A 20,243-nucleotide genomic window follows, 5' to 3' on the forward strand; every position below is an offset into this window, starting at 1 on the left:
CTTGTCAGCTAAGATAAATTTGTCCAGCTGTGCTTGTCTGGATCTACAAAGTACAAAGATAGGTAATAAACTCAACTAGAAAATAGTTAACTGAAAGAAAATCTAAGATGTGGTTTAAATTATTATCTAAACAAAGCAGCCAAATAATAATTTCATTACTTGGTTTTCAACTAATTCTCTTAGTGTCTTATAGATCATGTTAAGAGAATACTTAGACACTGACCTTAAGGCCCTATTGTGGTTCATATCTTGGTTCAACTGGATGACCACAAAAACATAGTTGATGAGCCCCATGTCTATAAAGTACCCTTAAAACAAAAATATCACTTGATATTGACTTATACATGAGAGAAACCATAATGTTGACTTTTAGTCCATGCACCTGGTAGGAAACAAGGTTGCTTTGGTCTTGTGGTTTGATGGTGTAATATGTTAGTTACCAAAAGGAAGGCCTTAATATCACTCCGTGGAAACTACTGGTCAAATTTTTGGTGTTTAGGAAGCAGGTGAGTGTGTTATTCAGAACTTTTAATTCAGGAACATTATGTAATGGAGACAGTTTTTCAAAGAGTTACAACTGTGCAAATCATCATGTTGTTGAAAGATCCAAATGTCTTTTTAAACATGAAGCTGAATCAAGCTTAAAGAGGTGGTCTTGAGTCTAGAGTCCAAATTATCATTATGGAAACCTTTGTATTGTCTGTAATTGCACCTAGATCTGTGATACAGCCTTGGTTCTAAGCTTCTGGTTCCTTCCACTTTTCCCAGAGCATAAAGCACAAGGAAATGCTTATCTAGGATTTTTAAGCTTAGATTGTGTTTACATATGGTAGTTTGATTACATTCTATTTTAATAAAATAGTCCCTTTGGATAATTGTAAGCATTCATTTTGGCATTAGGTAGCTTTCTGAATTTCCCTGTGAACACTAATTCCCATGAAAATCTAACCAGGAGGAGAAAGGAAGAACATTATTTATGTTTCCTTTGGTTCAATTTCAATTAGTTTAGATTCCAGGCTAATTTAACTCATTACTGAGTTAATTTACTTGTATAATTTTATTTAACAAGCACGGTTCTGTGACTTGCAACTGTCTCTTGGGATATTTGTAGTTCATGGAGTATGGAGCACTTGGCAGCCTTGGAGTGCATGCAGTGAAAGTTGTGGTAAAGGTGCCCAGATAAGAACAAGATTGTGTAATAATCCACCACCATCATTTGATGGATCCTATTGTGATGGGGCAGAAACACAGATGCAAGTTTGTAATGAACGACATTGTCCAGGTAAAAGAAATACAGTGTTTATACCTTAATAAATTGACATCTATCTCTTATTTGGGTAGTATGTCAGTAAGAATCAATGTCGATAATCACCCAACCCAACAATGCTCAGGGTATTGTAGTAACAGAGCACATATGTTTTTCCTTCATCCAGTTGATGGCAAGTGGGCAACTTGGACCAGTTGGAGTTCCTGCAGTGTGTCCTGTGGAGGAGGTGCCAGACAAAGAACAAGGGAGTGCTCTGATCCTGTTCCCCAATATGGAGGAAGCAGATGTGAAGGGAGTGATGTCCAGAGCGATTTTTGCAATAATGATCCTTGTCCAAGTGAGTGTTGGAAATAGTGAGTCAACATTATACTTTCTTAAAGTTTTGTTATGGCCTTAAGTCCTTAAAGTCATAATATACTGTTATTAACCAGTATAACCAATCTATCTTTGGTTTAGGATATCAAAGTGTTGTACAGTTGCTGTTGTGTCTATATTATACTGTAAATGTAATTGATTTATATAGGCAAGGGCTGTGTCCTATTTCATTTCCTCTCCAGGACCAGGTACAGAGTGCAAGGCAAAGGCACCCTTACATGCCTGCTGTTAATGATGTTGATGATACCTTTACAGAGGCAGGCAAGTGGCCCTTTGCCTTAATTCAGTCACCAAGCTAGATTTTAAGACCCTAACAGCATCTGAATCCACTGTACCTGGATTTTATAGTCTTGACTCATCAAGAGCATAGATCGTGCCTCATTCATATCCTTCAGCTCCTGGAATACTGCAAGACTCAATAAATGTATATCAAATGGAATTTCTCAATGACTGGAATGTATACCCAGTTTCTGGTCAAAAGAACAGCTAAACCAGCTAGCTGCCTTTGGAAGTTGCCTATTTATAGATTCATATATTTCTTTTCAGTTCCAGGGGAAAGTCTTACATATTTTTTGGATGAATGTCATTGTTTAGCACCTCTCCAATGGCTCTCTGTTGTAGCTCATGGTAACTGGAGTCCTTGGAGTGGCTGGGGAATGTGCAGCCGGACGTGCAACGGAGGGCAGATGCGACGGTACCGCACATGTGATAACCCTCATCCCTCCAATGGAGGAAGAGCTTGTGGGGGGCCAGACTCTCAGATCCAGAGGTGCAACACTGACATGTGTCCTGGTGAGTCCCCTGACTCCTAGCAGTAGAATAAGAAAAGAAATATCAGAAAGGGAGACTCCTAACTCTGGGAAACAAACTAGGGATGGTGGAAGGGGAGGAGGGCGGGGGGTGGGGGTGAATGGGTGACTGGCACTGAGGGGGGCACTTGACGGGATGAGCACTGGGTGTTATTCTGTATGTTGGCAAATTGCACACCAATAAAAAATAAATTTATTATTAAAAAATAATAAATTTAAAAATGTAAAAAATAAAATCTTAAAAAAATAAAAAAGAAAAAAAGAAAAGCATTTCATTTAGTGCTATTGTAGCAGCCCCATCATTTCAAATCTTAAAATGAGAGTTGTATAGTTAGGGTCACCTGAGCTGTAGATTTTAAAACCAATGGATTGATATTGGCCATTCTGTTCTTGTTCACAGTGGATGGAAGTTGGGGAAACTGGCACAGTTGGGGCCAGTGCTCTGCCTCCTGTGGAGGAGGTGAAAAGACTCGAAAACGGCTATGCAACAATCCAGTGCCATCTATAAGCGGGCGCCCATGTCCAGGAGATGCTACTCAGGTGTCCAGATGCAATATGCAAGTATGTCCAGGTAAGGAACTAAGTTAGATTTGATGAAACCATTGCTGGCTTATTTACAACCTTCCTGCAAATTGGAAAAGGATATCCCTCTGAGCCCACAAATTAAAAAATGGTGCCAACTCCAGAAGGAAGAAGTAGGGAAAATGTATTTTTTCCCCTTCACGTTGGTCCACAGCAAAGCTTATAGCTGGATTTTAGCTGCTGCTCACCCCATCCAGGCCCCCTTGTAAAAGGATATGGTCTGTGCAGCTATAAATACTAGTCCTATGCTTGTGGGATAAAAAGGTTTGAAAGACTGGGGAAAGCCAGGCTGAGATTCCAGACAGAAAATGAGAGTGGGATAGAAACTGAATACTTAACAGAATACACAGCGAGGGGCTATTTTTTCATGGATGGAAACACAGAGAACATAAATGTGGAAAGTAAAATAGTGGGCAGTTAAATTCTAGGAAAAAAGAATAGGGGGAGTTCAACTATGATAACCCAAGTCATACAACATGGCTGGATATTGTAAGTGATGTAAAAATTCATGAGGTGGGGTACCTGGGTGGCTCAGTGGTTAACTCTTGATTTCAGTTCAGGTCATGATGTCAATGTTGTGAGATGGAGCCCCCCACCCCCACCCCCATCAGTCTCCATGCTCAATATGGAGTCTGCTTGAGATTCTTTCTCTCTCTCTCTCCCTTGCCCCTTCCCCTGCTGGTACACACACACACTTTCTCTCTAAAATAAGTAAGTAAATAATATTTTTTAAAAATCCAGAAGGAACGAAGCCAGAATTCTAGAACCTATGAACCTATGAAAGAGTTTGCTGGAGTACCAAGAAATAGTGGATTGTTTTAAGGTTGCATGTCTCAGGGTAGGATTTCTTTTTTTTTTTGGATTTCTAAGGTCCATAAGAAGATTAAAAAGAACAGTCTCCAATTGTTAAAGTGCTCAGATACCACTGAACTTTCCAAAGCTTTAAGCATACCTTAGAAATAAAATGTCTGTGAAAGTCAAGAAGGTTCATTTGGCAGAGTGAGAGAGAGAGAGGAGTTACATGAAGGGATTTGTAGGATCTAGACAAGCTAAAAGAACAAGTGGCTATCAGTCAGCTGTTCAACATATGTTGTCAACATATCAACTGATTACCAAAGATTTTGAAGTTCTATCATATAGGCATGGTGACAGTTCTAGTTTTAATTGAGGAATTTTGTAGTTCCTGAGCCTTGTTACAAGTCACTGTCAAGGGGTAATGTTCATTCCTAAGGAGTATGATTTGGTCATGGGACAAGGGTCCCAGTAGCAGAAGGAAGTCCAAATAGGTGGACAATTTGGATTACAGAGTCTGGCAAGGAGTTTCAAGGATTCCAATTAGCTACCCAGAACTAGAAGATGTCTAATGCACACTGGAACTCAAGCTCTTCTGGAGACAAGAACCAAGGTCCAAATGTTCAAGTGACCCAGAAAACCAAGTGAATTAGTAATCTTTCTACCCCTCTCTCCTGATTAGGACTAAAGATAAGAACCAGAATGGCCTACCAGGTCCCAGTTGGCCCTACTGTCTACTTTCCTGCATCATCTTGCAACACCGCTCCCACAACTCTCCACCTTTTTCTCCTTTTGGTTTCTAGATATGGCAAACCACCACCTCTCAAAAGGGTGACACATATCACTTTCCTCTATCCAGAAAGCCTTTGTCCTGCCTTCTCTGGCTTAGTTAAGACCTAACTTTCATCAGCTCTCCACTCTATTTTTACTTTCTTCTCAGGCTTCCCTTGGTAGTAGATATCACATACATTAGTACATTTCAATTTTACATTTGTGGAATTCTAATTAATGTTTATCTCCCTCTTTCAGATATAAGCTCTATGAAGGCAAGCCTCATGTCTTTTTTCTTTCTTATTATTGTATTCTCAGCACTTGATGAACAAATAAATGTAGTCCAGAACATGAAGACTGAATCAATGTGAAAAAAAATGTATTCTCTCACCAATAAGCAAAGTAATGCAAATTAAAATGGTGAAATACTATACTTACTGATTTTTATTTTTTTAAAGATTTTATTTTATTTATTTGACTGCAAGAGAGAGAGCACAACCAGGGGGAGTGGCAAGCAGAGAGGGAGAAGCAGACTCCCTGCTCAGCATGGGAGTCCAGTGTAGGGTTCAGTCCCAGGAGGCTGGGATCATGACTTGAGCTGAAGGCAGATGCTTAATCAAATGAGCCGCCCAGGCACCCCTATTCTTACTGATTTTTCTGAGATTAAATACCATTGTATTTCTCCCTGGTTTATAATATGTAACAATATTGTAAACATCTAGTGATTTTTTAAGAAATATATTCAATTAAAAGCCATCAAGTAATGAATATTTATGAATTTCACTATCAGCTTCTTCCCAGTATGTTTCCTTCTCTTGCTAAAGCATGCAGTTCACTTAAAAAGCATTCATTTAATCACCCATTCTGTGTCAGTAACTAATAATTTTGCTGAACAATGGAAATAAGGCTTAAAATTACTATAGAGATTTTTTTTAAATGTGTAGTTGTTTTCAACTGTCTCTGTAGGAATTCTGCAGCACTGTTAAAAATGAAACACCCTTCTCAAATTTTTCTCAAGTTAACTATTTTCCAGTATGTATATATATTAAGGAAAACTTGGTAAACCTTCCATCTGAAACCCAATGTTCAGATGGACTGAACAATACCTATTAGAAACTCCTCACCTATGTTGGCAGTGACCTAAAAGGAGGCTCAGGAGTTGTTTTGAGGTGGTCCCTCCTTTCCCTCTGTGTTCTCACAAAGGAGGCAATAGATAAAAGAACATGGATTTTGATGCCAAGCACATCTGTGTTCAGACCTTCATTCTATGACTTAGGTCTCTAAACTTTACTTTTATAGTCTGCAAACTGTGGCCATTTAAGATAACTTTATAGGATTTTTGACAAGATGAAAAGAGTTAACTCATATTAAGTGCTTAGTATGGTACATAACATGCTCAATAAACTCTCATATTATCATCATTTCATCACCATCAACAAACACATTCTTTATTTTGGCTTTGGGACTGGGTGCTGATTGTATTCTTTGGATTGTGAAATAATGCCATGATGTATATAGATTGGAAGGACCCTAGATTTATGTGGGATGATGAGTGTTACATGAAAGTAGAATGTTTTGAAAGCTTATTTATTTCACTCTTAAATTCAGATGTCATATGATATTTTAAATGTTTGAAAGAAGATTTGTAGCATCTTTGAATACTGGCCTTATTTTGTCCCCTGTAACATTGATGAAATTGTTTCCTTATCCACCAATATTTTTTCTTCCCCCAATAGGTGGGCCGCAGCGAGCCAGAGGAAGTGTTATTGGAAATATTAATGATGTTGAATTTGGAATTGCTTTTCTTAACGCCACAGTAACAGATAGTCCTGCCTCTGATACTAGAATAATACATGCCAAGATTACCAACGTACCTCGAAGTCTTGGTAAGTCTGTTTGCTTATAAAAGTTGTTAATAGCCTCTTTTTTTATATAAATTTATTTTTTATTGGTGTTCAGTTTGTCAACATACAGAATAACACCCAGTGCTCATCCCGTCAAGTGCCCACTTCAGTGCCCACCACCCAGTCACCCCCACCCCCCGCCCACCTCCCCTTCTACCACCCCTAGTTCATTTCCCAGAGTTAGGAGTCTTTCATGTTCTGTCTCCCTTTCTGATATTTCCCACTTATTTTTTCTCCTTTCCCCTTTATTCCCTTTCACTATTTTTTATATTCCCCAAATGAATGAGACCATATAATGTTTGTCCTTCTCCGATTGACTTATTTCACTCAGCATAATACCCTCCAGTTCCATCCACGTCGAAGCAAAGGGTGGGCATTTGTCGTTTCTGATGGCTGAGTAATATTCCATTGTATACATAGACCACATCTTCTTTATCCATTCATCTTTCGATGGACACCGATAGCCTCTTTTTTATAAAAAATTATATACTATTCTTCACTTATTATTTCTGCTTAAAGCTTCTAGACCATGCTACCTCTAAATGATCTGTATGATAGTCCTTAGTTCTGTCCCAATAGTAAATTCTTAAAGACAAGTGAGATACTGATACTTATTTTTTGCTCTTTTTCAAGATTATTTAGGATTCATCCTTATAAGTAACAGGCTCTGAAGATAATAATAACAATGGATTGTAAATATCTCTCTTTGTCACCTTATTTATCCTTTTTTCTTTAGGTCCAGCAATGAGAAAAATAGTTTCTATTCTAAATCCTATTTACTGGACAGCAGCAAAGGAAATAGGAGAAGCAGTCAATGGCTTCACCCTCACCAATGCAGTCTTCAAGAGAGAAACTCAGGTGGAATTTGCAACCGGTTAGTTGAACTTAATATTTTATTACTATAAAAAATATGATTGCCTTAAAAGTTGCTGGTTAGAAAAATACGTTTATATATTCCCCCAGAGAATAATTTTAAAGTTTTCGATGTAGTCTTATCATAAATGATATAAGAGCAATTTCATATTTCCCTGTAAACTTTTACTGACATGGATCTATAAGAGCCCATGTGTTTTCAAACAGTATAGTGATTTCTATACCCCAAAAGTTTTTTCTCATCTTTTCTCTTTTTTTTTTTTTTTCATCTTTTCTCTTTAATTCCTCAGAGAGTTTTAAAGGCTAAAACAGAGCAAGAAAATGAGTCATTGCTATTAAGACTTGTCTATGAACCTGAGGTTTGGTTAGGATACCTTATAGGGATTCTTTTTATCAAAAAGGTGGAAGTAAAAAGTAAGCAAATCTAAGGGCTTTTCACTTTACATTTAGTTTTAATAAATATGTGTTAGTTATTCATGGGCCTTCCTGAGGGCATACATATTTTTATTGACTTTCATTACAAGCCTCTTCAAAGGTAAAGAGCCTCAATGGTAAAGAAAAAGGGCTCTGTAAAGAAGAAAGGCTGATGAAAGGGCTTTAATCAGCCCAGAAGACAAGTGGGTCTCTTCATGATCATTCGCTTACTAAAATGCCCCTTTGCTACTTCTTGAAGCATCAGAAAGAGCAAAGTCCTGTGGCCAGACTTATGGTATTGCCAGTCTACCTGGTGAAGCTCCCTGTCCATTCTCATAGATGATCTATTTTTGCAGAACTGTCTTGCTATTGCTTGTGAGTTTAAAGTGTAGAATCCGGGTCACCTGGTTGGCTCAGTCAGTAGAGCATGTGATTCATGAGTTCAAACCCCACACTGGCAAGGAAGCCACTTAGCAAATAAAATATTAATAAATAAGTAAAATGTAGAATCCTTCACATAATAATACGCCACATTTTTTGCCACAGAAAAAGAAGCTTTACATTCAATAAGCCTAACTCTTTAATTCACGGACTAAGTAATAATTTAATTCCTTATGGTCTATGCTTATTGAAGTTTGAAGTAAAATAACATAGCTGAACTGATATGTAAGGTCAATCTGCTCTGTACTTACACAAACCATATATTTTTTGCTGTTAAAATGAATGAATTGTAATTCCTAGGAGAAATCTTGCGGATGACTCATATTGCCCGGGGCTTGGATTCTGATGGTGCTTTGCTTCTAGATATTGTTGTGAGTGGCTATGTCCTGCAGCTTCAGTCACCTGCTGAAGTCACCGTAAAGGTAAAAAGTCAGGATAACATGCCTTCACTGTTTATTGGAGTAATGGTAAGAGTAGAAACCAAAGATTCATAGAAAGAGCATGGAGACCTTATGTAGTTTCCCTTGTTTGCTCAGAGGAATATCTAAACCACTAAAGTTAGAAATGCCTAGCTTGTCTTTGTATAGAAATCTTCAGGAATAAGTCTTTACACACTCTTACTGGTTTTATTACCAGTAATACTTACTGGTTTATTACTGATCCTATTTACCAGGACCAAAATAAATGCTATGCTGATTTAAGTCATTTGTTTATTATTCCACATATAAAAAGAATACAAACTGTTATACAAAAGTTTTTGTATATCACCCATAAAAGTATTTCAGAAACTAAAGAATGGTAATCACCCTTTCACATCCTTTCTTTACTCCTGACCTACAGCTTTGAACTATAAACTTTATTTATAGCTACAGTTGACCTTTGAACAATGTGGAGGTTCAGTGCCTACTCCCCTGGGCATTCAAAAATCACTTATGACTTTTGGCTCCCAAAATTTAACTATTAACAGCCTAATGTTGACTAGAAACCTTACCGATAACGTAGTCAACATATATTTTGTATGTCATATATATTACATACTGTATTTTTACAGTAAAGTAAGCTAGGGAAAAGAAAATGTTAGTAAGAAAATCACAAGGAAGAGAAAATACACTTAAAGTACTGTACTGTATAAAAAAAACCACATATGATGACCTACACAGCTCAAATCATGTTGATCAAGGATCAACTGTGTATATATATATATATAGCCCCTTAGCCTTTATTTTCCTCATTCTGCATCTCATACTACCCTCAAGAAAAAAAAAAAAAAAACGGAATAAGCCATGCTGATCTTCCATTCTATACTGTCTTCCTTAGGATTACACGGAGGACTACATTCAGACAGGTCCTGGGCAGCTGTATGCCTACTCAACCCGGCTGTTCACCATTGATGGCGTCAGCGTGCCATACACATGGAACCACACCGTTTTCTATGATGATGCACAGGGAAGAATGCCTTTCTTGGTAGAAACACTTCATGCTTCCTCTGTGGAATCTGACTACAACCAGTTAGAAGAGACACTGGGTTTTAAAATCCATGCTTCAATTTCCAAAGGTACTTTGGGTAAAGGAAAGTCCAGATCATTTTTCCATTCAGTCCTTTCTAAAAGGGTGAAAGTAGGGTGCCTGGCTGGCTCAGTGAGTAAAGCATGTGGCTCTTGATCTCAAGGTTGTAAGTTCAAGCCTCACATTATATGTAGAGATTACTTAAAAATAAAATCTTAGGGAAAAAAGGTATTTAATACCTAAAGAAGTGGGGGTGGGGCAAAAGAATTGCATCAATGCCATTCAGAATAAGGATATTAGGGCACAGATTGAACCTACTGATACCAGGTTTTCATGTATGTTGTCCATGTTTTGTAAGAGGTAAAGCCCTATGATAAAGCCAATCACACTGGAGTTTTAGTGTATTTGGATTACTAATATGCTTCTCCATATAACATGGTGGAGTTACTGTTCTAGATATGCAGAAAGGTTTAAAAAATATATCCTCTGTCAGAATGATGTTTTCTCTGGGTACTCTAGCCCATTATTCTTGTTATGACTCAAGGAATTTTTTTAATTCCTTAAACATAATGTAAAAGTATATCTCAACCTAAACTAGTAAGAAAAAAAAAGTTTCCATATTTTAAAAGCAGCTTTTAAAAATTGTGCAGCAATAATCAGGGTTCCAACTGTCATTTCTTATTCCTAGACATTATAATTTTTCAATTGCTCTTCATTTTCTAAGCATAGTTCTACGACTCTTGATCTCAGTGGTCTTTAATGCTGTGTAGTTCTTTGATGTATCTATACCCTAAGATCTCTTTTCAATCATAAGAGGCACCCAAATAATCAGCATTCCATGTCCCATGAAGTTTGATCCCAGGAGATACTTGCATGTGGCTATTTTATAGACACTAAATATTTTAATGTCTTTGAACTTTGAACTTTCAGCTTGTATTAGTACAGTAAAATGATTCATACTGGCCTCTGTTATTTGCTAGCTTTCTTAAAATAGATCCAAATAGATTTTAAATAGCATCATTTTGTTTTATCATGCTCAGAAGATACACTAAAAACTCATTTTCACCATTTACTCTTGTTTTCATCACTCATACACATGACTGTTTTCTTCATCAGCACCTATCAGAACTGAATCATTGAATTTTAGATCATAGTAATCTAGCAGAACCTGTTCACAATTTTTTTAGATGATCATAGATTCATGAAGCCTCACAGCCGGTAAGCCCCCTAGCCTCACACCATCTCCACTCATATGTTGCTACCACCACCTCAGTTTACTCTTGTCATGCATGTTCCAGTCACTGGGACAAAGGAAAAGAGCCACTGGAATGAAGAGTTCTATTTCTCTTCCTTAATAATGCCCACTTTTCAAGGATGACCTGTTTCTACTTTCTCCAGTACTCCATATAATTAAAAGAAGATAACTTTGCATAAGATTTTGGTTAAAAAATGAATTTATACCATCTGGGACAAGAAGAATTAAAAATATTTTTTAAAGTCATGTACACCTTTTAATCATGTAAATTCTCTAAGCCTTTGAAAGTCTTTGTGGTATCTGTAACAGTGTAGTTGGGAAATATGGATCTCACAATAGAAGAAAACACACTATGGGATATTTATAACCCTTTACTATTCTTAAACACTATGATTTTATGAGTTACATCTGATATGTGCACATTTGTTTGCTGAGGTTCCTGTGAATTATGTTAGGTACTTAAATTTTCTTTTTAAGTGACCACCAGGGGGCAAGCTTGCATTCTTGGTTGCTTAACCAGCAAGTTCTTTCTCTTCTATATTGTGTCTAGACTAGAGCTATGGTTACAATGCAGTTAGAAACACCTAAAGAGCTTGATGAAAGTTCATATTTCTAGGCTTAAAGATTTTGGCTTAGCTAGTCTAAGGTTGGACCTGGAAGTCTGTATTTTTAACACCTCCCCTAATGATTTTAATGTACCTGGTCTGTAGGCTGGCATTTGGAAATTGCTGGTCAAGTCAATTCACAAACATAAATCAATATAATTTTTTAATTTTATATCTTTAAAATAGAATGGATTTTTAAAAATAGAATTATAAACTATATTTATATTTTACAAATTAATCAGAGGGCATCAGAAACAATAACGGAGAGAGAAATTTAACTACAGATAAGTTTTTAAAAACTTCTTCATGGGAGACAAAGACAAAATTGAGAAGGTAAAATATATACCAAGAATGAATATTTGCTTTGTACATTATAGACAACTATGATTAACCTTAATATGTATGAGGCTTTTAAAAATCAGTAAGAATGGACTTCTGGCTAACTCAGTTGGTAGAGCATGTGACTCTTGATTTTGGGATCATGAGTTCAAGCCCCACATGGACATGGATCTTGCTTTAAAAAAAAAAAAGCACTGGTGGGTGCCTGGGTGTCTCAGTTGGTTAAGAATGCTTTAGCTAGGATCATGATCTCCAGGTCCTGGGATGGAGCCCCACATAGGGTCTGTGCTAGGCAAGGAGTCTGCTTCTCCCTCTCCCTCTGCGCCCGCCCCCCCCCCCCCCCTGCTCATGCCCTCTATCTCTTTCTCTCAAATAAATACATACATACATACATAAATACATAAATAGTACTGTTAAAAAAATCAATAAGAAAAAGACAGCACCCCAATAAGAAATACGTAAAGGCTGTGAACAGGAAATTCAAAAGGAAGAAATAATAATGACAAAATGAATGTGAAAAACTGTCTAACCTCACCAATAAGCAAAGAAATACAAATTAAAACAATGAAGTACCATTTTCCAATTATCATTGTCAGAGATTAAAAAATATGATAACCACTCAGCACTGGACAGGTATGGGGAAACGAACAGCCTGATTCACTGCCATCAGGGGCTAATTCATGTAACGTTTCTGGAAAGCAGTATCACATCTTTGTAGTTATCTCATTCCAGGAATCTGCCCTAAGAAAATCACAGATATGGCCAATAATAAATATCCTAGAAGCAAGAAGTAAGTATGTAAATTGTAACATAGCTGTATGATAAATTCTTAAACAGTCATTAAAATAATTTTAAAGCAATTAAATATAGCTCAAAATACTTGTTGAGTGCTGTGTACCAGACATTGTTCTAGGTATTAACAATAAAACAAAACAAGTGACAGAAGAATATGCATGGCATAACAATAATTGAAATGCAGTACACAGTATGATTTAAACCTGGGCTGCCCACACCGTGGTGATTATAAGGAAACCATTATTCTGGCTAAAAACACAAATTCCCAGGCTTCTTCTGACTGGGATAGGGCCAAGGAATCTATATTTTTAATAAGCTCTATCTTATAATCAATAAACTTTGACAGTCATTAGTCTCTAGGGTGAAAGATCCTAAATTAACTTTTTGAAGCGTATATTCATAGAAGGAAAAACATCACATTATTGGTAGTAGCTGTCCCAAGTGACAAAGTTACGAAGAATTTTATACTTTTCAAAGTTTCTACAATTATTATACATAGTAATAACACAAAAAAATATTTTGTAATACCCCTGCCCTATGTCTAAAGGAAAATCATAACTAGTATAATTCAAAATAGCTTACTTTATAACATAAAGAATAAATAAAAGGATACAGTTTATAACCAAGTATTAAGTATTTCAGTATGAAAATCTTTAGACATTACTATAACTGGAAGATAAGAGAGAAGTATTCATAATGGCTGAACCTATATATGTAGGTCTCCGGTGTGATTTTTTTTTTTTAACACTAAGTAATTCTTGGTAATGTATTGAATAAAACAACGTACAATCAACCATCATCAATGTATATGACAGTTGTATTCCTGGAAAATTCACTGTATATTTTAATCACACAAAAAAGTGTTTAATATGTGGAAGATAGGTTCTAGCCTCCATTTATTACACACAACTTTCTCACTTCTATGAAAATCTTTCAAGGCAAGGGACAAATCTTCATCTTGCATCATTATCCCACACATTACATTACTATAAAACTTGCCCTACGGTCTGCCCCACTCACTAAATTTTAATAGGCCTTTCTATCACCAAAACAGCAAAAGTCTCTCCGCAAAATAGCCCGAATGTTACCTAATAGAAGATATCTCCCTTATTGAGAACCTAAAATCTAAAACTACTAACAGATAATAACTTATCATATGACACATTTTTTCCACAATTAGAGCCCCCAATGCAGTGCCCTACACAACATATACTGGTTGTAGTAGGAATGCAAAAATGAATCAGTGAATAAATAAAAATGAAGCATGAATTATAATGACCACCTGAGTTGTATTCTTGAGATCAGTGGCTGAAAATTACTTGCATCCATATCTTTAAAATCTAAAGTAGAGGATCCCTGGGTGGCTCAGTGGTTTGGCACCTGCCTTCGGTACAGGGTGTGATTCTGGAGTCCCGGGATCAAGTCCTACATCGGGCTCACCGCATAGAGCCTGCTTCTCCCTCTGCCTGTGTCTCTGCCTCTCTTTCTTTCTGTGTCTCTCATGAATGAATAAATAAAATCTTCAAAAAAAAAAAAAAGAATTATTCTATAAATAATAAATAAATAAATAAATAAATAAATAAATAAATAAATAAATAAATAAAATCTAAAGTAATGCCTGGACTGCCTCCATAAAAAGCACCTAAAACATTAATATAAACAAGCATGGTTTTATGCATTTGGAATTGAAAGAAAATCAAAGGTATTTTCTCAGAGATTGAATATGAACTGAATATACAATATGAATTAAATAAAATTTCCTTCAAAAGAAATTTATTATATTAATGATTGTCTTTTAGTTTGTGTGCGTGTGTGGGCACACATATATTACTTTAGTAACTCAAAATATATTTTATATAAGTTTCTACAGTTCAATAATGTTTGAAAAATATTTGCTAAATTGCTTAAACCAGTCAAGGCAGAGCTATTTTCTAAGGAAAGAGATTCCCTAACTAGTTCATTTATTCTTGTTAATATGTTTGTTTCTGACATAACTTCAACCTATTCCATCCCAATATGCCTGTTTCCCCTTGCTTTGACTACATGGGAAAGGAAAACATTGAGCACACCTAGGGGACTTTGACTCAAATGCTTTACATTGCAAATGGAGGAGATCCACAAAAGGAGAGAGTTCCTTCATTAGAGTTTCTGGTTTACACTGGCATGAATTATTTAAGTGGCTTGAAAATAATCCTAATCCTAGAACAGAATGAATAATGGCTAGTGGAATAGGACTTTGCCTGTGGTTATGCCTGGCGTACACATTGATCTTGGATCCTTTTTCGTTATCACAGAATGGTTTTATTTCATTTTCTTTTGATTAATATAAACAACTTAAAGAGAAGATCTGTTTCCAATAGTTGCTTGCCAACAATTTCTGGACTATGATTCATTTAGTTCTTGGTTGGGGAACAAGGAAACGTTTTCCATTCCTGCTTGTTTTCACCTATTGCTTTTGTTGTATGATGTTTTCCATCTTTAGCATATCTTCCCAGGGAAGATTGTCCTGGAAAGAAACAAGGTGTTAACATTCTAACACATCGGTTAATTTTGCTTTTCTCTTTGTGGTAGGAGATCGCAGTCGGTTAATTTTGCTTTTCTCTTTGTGGTAGGAGATCGCAGTAATCAGTGCCCCTCTGGATTTGCCTTAGACTCAATTGGACCCTTTTGTGCTGGTAAGAATGGGAATAATGCATTGTTATTTTTCTAAAAAATGTTAGTAATGGAATCAATTTAATGGACATCGATTGCCATGTTACTAGATATTTAATTGTCACAACAATCTTATAAGTGTCCCATTTTACATGCGAGGAAGTTGAGATGCGAAGTTAAGTGGGGTGCCTAAGATCACTCAGCTATCAAGTGTCAGAGCTAGATTTGAATTTGAGGTCACTGCAAGGCCTGTACTTTTAATTTGACAGCAGTAAAGTGTGTCAGAGATCATGACCAAGTATAGAGGTGGAGTGAACACAAGGACAAAATACTGGCCTCTGGTAATTTTTATGCCATGGGCGTGAAACATAATAATAATCCAACTCCCAATCACCTAACCCTAGAATTGCTCAGAGGATAGGGCACGATATGCACCAAGGACCACTGACTAAGCCAGCCTCATCCCATCCAAATACTCATGCAGGAGAGTCACAGATAAGCAAACAGCTGAGTAAATGGCTGGAGGAGCTCAGGTTTGTGTGTACAGTGCCTCTTTTGGGTAGGCAATGTAATCTAGTATTTAGTGCTAGAAAAGTGGTCTTTAGAAACTAGTATGCCCAGGTTCAAATTTCATCTCGGCCAATAATGACTTGTGTGACCTTGGGCAACTTACTTAACCTCTTTGTTGCTCCAGTTTATCATGCAAAATGAAGATGATAATAAAAAATATCTGTCTCCTAGGAATGTTGTGAGGAATGAGTTAAGGTAAGTTAAAAAAAATTTAGATCACAGGTCATCTTGTTGTTTTAGAATGAATTTAAACATCTAGTCACTATCCAAGATAATTTGGGGACCCAAAGTTAATTTTTGCTTAGTGTTTCTATTTTGTGGCTCTTAGAGAATTTCCTGTTACTTTGATTCAATTCATTGTCCTCCATAAGTGACTGTTGTATGAACTACTATTTTCATGAACTTTAATAACTCTTAGAAAGCGGGAGAGTTTACCTACTAATTTGGCCTTTCTGTTTTTTGTTTAAGATGAAGATGAATGTGCAGCAGGGAGTCCCTGCTCCCAGATCTGCCACAATACCGTGGGAACCTATTATTGCTCCTGCCCAGAAGGCCTCACCATAGCTGCAGATGGAAAGACTTGTCAAGGTATTCCCAAAGCTAGACCTAATAGACATGGTCAGGCAATGGTCACAGGAAGCTCAGGCCTAGGAAAAGTGTGGTAGAATGATGCTCTTCTTTTCCTACTCTTTCTGCCCCCCACGTTAGCAATAAGCAGAGACCTTCAGGCAGGAGAGCTTATATAGTGACCCACTTAATCCCCACAACACCATGATCAGAGACAGGCAGGACTATTATCATGTTCATTTTTACAATGACAAAACTAAGAAATAAAAAATTATAAAGAATTTAAGTTAATTGTACAATCCTGGTAGCACTTCGGGAACATAAAAAAAAATGATGTGTTTTTGAGTACAGTTGACACATAGTGTTATATTATTTTCAGAAGTACATCTTAGTGATTTGACAGGTTTATACACTGTGCTCACCACAAGTATAGCTACCATCTGTCCCAATACATCACTATTACAGTATCATTGATTGTGTTCTTGTGCTGTACCTTGTATTCCCATGACTTATTCATTTCATAACTGGAAGCTGATACTTCCCACTCCCCATTTGGCCCATTCCCTGATCCCCTCTCCCTCACCTCACTTTTTTTTTTTTTTTTAAAGATTTTATTTATTTATTCATGACAGTCACAGAGAGAGAGAGAGAGAGGCAGAGACACAGGCAGAGGGAGAAGCAGGCTCCATGCACCGGGAGCCCGACGTGGGATTCGATCCCGGGTCTCCAGGATCGCGCCCTGGGCCAAAGGCAGGCGCCAAACCGCTGCGCCACCCAGGGATCCCTCACCTCACTTTTTTATCAGACTCTACATATACTTCAAAATTAGAATTGTGTGAGAATCTGGGTTATAAATAAATCTTAAAATGGTAAAAAGAGGAAAGGATTTCTTCCACTATGTCCAAGGAGACACCATTCTAAATGCAAAAGAGAGATGAAGAGGTAGGGTATAGGAGGGGAGCAGAGTGACATTGATGGAATGTCCAGTATGGATTGAGCACCTTGTGTATATTATTTCCTTTAATTTTCAAAGCAATGTTGAGAGACACATATTATCCTCATTTAACAGATGAGAAAACTGAAATGTCAGATAGGAGAAGTAACTTTTTTAATGCCAACTAATGGATCAGTGGTCTCACGGATGTCTGTAAAGACATCACACTATGCTCCTATGAGTTCGTCCTCAACTTAACTGACCTGAAATGATTCAACCATATTATTCGTCATTCTTGTTCTCATATATTTTCAAATGTCATCTATTGCTTTTCTTATCCCCATTTCATAGCAGGTTCCTGGGTGGTTTTCTTCAACCCCTTTTAGTTGAATGACTCATTTTGTTGCAGATATTGATGAGTGTGCTTTAGGGGGACACACCTGCCATGCTGGTCAAGACTGTGACAATACCATTGGATCATATCGCTGTGTGGTCCATTGTGGAATTGGCTTTCGAAGAACCTCTGATGGGCTGAGTTGTCAAGGTATAAGAATGGAGTTCCTTCCTTTATCTTCATTATACTAAGAATCAAAACCCTCTGCCTTTTGAATCATTTAAAGTAAACTCTGTTTTATAGATTGAGCTTCTTGATAAGGTTTTAGGTGTAATATTTCATGGCTATTTTAAATATTTGTAGCACAACGGTTTTGAATAACATTTGCCTGTTATATGTGAGAGAAGAGATTACATAGCACGATCTGAATACTCTACTTCATAAATCTCCATTGCATAAGACTACCAGATATCTATTGCATGATTTTAATAGCTTTTATTTGGATTTAATAGATTTTTTTAGAGAAGTTTTAGGTTCACAACAAAATGAAAGGGGAGGTAAAGAAATTTCTCATATATTCCCTGCCCCAACTCATGCATAGCACTCTCAACTATCAACATCTTGTTCCAGAGTCGCAAAATTCTTACCAATGATGAACCCACATTGATACATCATTATCATCCAAAGTTCATCATTTACATTAGGACACACTCTTGGTGTTGTACACTGTATGGATTTTGACAAATAATAACATGTATCCTGTATCATAGTATCATAAAGCATAGTCTCCATGCCCTAAAAATCCTCTGTGCTTTGCCTATTCATCCCTCACTTCCCCCAGCTTCTGACAAACATCGATCTTTTTCTTGTCTCCATAGTTTTATTTTTTCCAGAATATCATATAGCATGTAGCCTTTTAAGATTGGCTTTTTTCACTTAATAATATGCATTGAAGTTTTTTCCACATCTTTTCATGGGTTGATAGCTCTTTTCATGGGTTGAATAATATTCCATCCATTGTGTTAATGCATTATACTTTATTAATCTATTCTGCTACTAAAGGATATCCTGGTGCTTCCAAGTTTTAACAATTATGAATAAAGCTATCAGAGTTTTTTAATGGAGGCAGAAATAGTGGATACAAAACTGAATGCCTATCAGTAGTAGAAAGAGTAAATGAATTGTGGTCCATCCACACCATAAACCATTGTGCAGCCATTATAAAGAATGGAATGCAGCCCAACTGTTTGCTTTAGAGACATTTCCATGAGGTATTGTCAAATGATGTAGGAAAGTATATGTAACTTGTGTAGAAAAGATTATGTGGCTGGAAAACAAATAATAACCAAAGATAAAGGAAATGGATTTATGTGTGTGTATATGTATATATGTATATATGTATATATATATATATATACATATTTACATGTAAATATATATACAAATGTGTGTGAATACATAGAAACAATATGTTATTATTTGTACTAGATTGTTAATGCAGGTTGGCTTTGATGGGCAGGGAAGGTAAGAAAGGATAAAGGAAGTGAAGAAAAAAGAAAGAAGGAAAAGCTACACTTAAATATTTTTAAAGTATCTGATCATATTTATGCATTTATATTAACATGCAGATTTTGAAAGATTAAATTTAAAAAGCTCATGTAGCTGAAACTAATAACAAACACAGTTTGTTAACTAACTGGAATTTAAATTAAAACTTTAAAAAATTGTTTTCAAAATAAAAAATAAATAAATGAAAGAGCTCAAATAGAAAACAAGGGCAAAATAAGACACAATCTTGAGTTTGGGAATGACTGGTGGGGACATAAAGAGCCTAAGTGTCGTGATTGTTCCTTCAAAGGGTTTGGAATAGAACAATAGAGAAGTAGAAGGAACTTGAGATGAGTATAGACCTGAGAGAGGGATTGTGTTAGGGTAGGAAAGATTCAATTATGGGGAAGATGATAGTAAGGAAGAAGGCTTTCAAAATGCCCATAAGGAAAGAATGCTCAATGGACCACGGTCCTCATCTTGGTGAGGAAGGAGGAGATGGGCTGCAGAGCTCAAACACTCAAATAGAGGAATTTTCCTTATATGGGAGAAAAGATCTCTCTTCCTCTGGGACTAGAAGGAAGGAAGATTTTGGAAAAGGTACAAAAAACAAGCAAATGCCCATGAATTTGTGGAATTCATGCCTACACATTTTGTTTTTATACTATACCCCAGATGGTGTTTGGACAGATTAATCTGGCAATGACTACAGATGAGGAAAAATGCTAAAGTTGCCACCATCAGGCACAAGGTGATCAAGACCTGCATCAGGCTAACAGCAGCAAAAATAAGGAAGAAAAATCAGTTGCAAAAGATACTGCAGAAGACCTTGGCTTTTTTTCCACCCCCTATCTTCAGTATTCCAGTCTGTCAGCAACATTCCAGGGCTAAAACTTCCTAGAAACAGACA

General features: G+C 36.6%; 1 protein-coding gene across 5 annotated transcripts in view; it reads left to right on the forward strand.

Annotated features, from left to right (window-relative positions):
- The window catches only part of HMCN1 (hemicentin 1), a 457,926-nt gene that overhangs the window by 418,781 nt on the left and 18,902 nt on the right, over positions 1-20,243 (forward strand). For 4 of the 5 annotated variants that reach the window (XM_038542311.1, XM_038542313.1, XM_038542312.1 and 1 more), the window contains 11 exons: positions 1,112-1,282; positions 1,434-1,604; positions 2,264-2,434; positions 2,852-3,022; positions 6,333-6,482; positions 7,237-7,374; positions 8,529-8,650; positions 9,546-9,783; positions 15,341-15,403; positions 16,419-16,538; positions 17,861-17,995. In XM_038542311.1, the coding sequence (XP_038398239.1) occupies positions 1,112-1,282; positions 1,434-1,604; positions 2,264-2,434; positions 2,852-3,022; positions 6,333-6,482; positions 7,237-7,374; positions 8,529-8,650; positions 9,546-9,783; positions 15,341-15,403; positions 16,419-16,538; positions 17,861-17,995 (1,650 nt within the window). Of the gene's footprint in view, positions 1-1,111; positions 1,283-1,433; positions 1,621-2,263; positions 2,435-2,851; positions 3,023-6,332; positions 6,483-7,236; positions 7,375-8,528; positions 8,651-9,545; positions 9,784-15,340; positions 15,404-16,418; positions 16,539-17,860; positions 17,996-20,243 lie in introns of those variants that run through there. The other variant, XM_038542314.1, reaches the window with a different exon arrangement.

The sequence above is a fragment of the Canis lupus genome, chromosome 7 (genome assembly GCF_011100685.1).
Source record: "Canis lupus familiaris isolate Mischka breed German Shepherd chromosome 7, alternate assembly UU_Cfam_GSD_1.0, whole genome shotgun sequence".
Classification (NCBI taxonomy): Eukaryota; Metazoa; Chordata; class Mammalia; order Carnivora; family Canidae; genus Canis; species Canis lupus.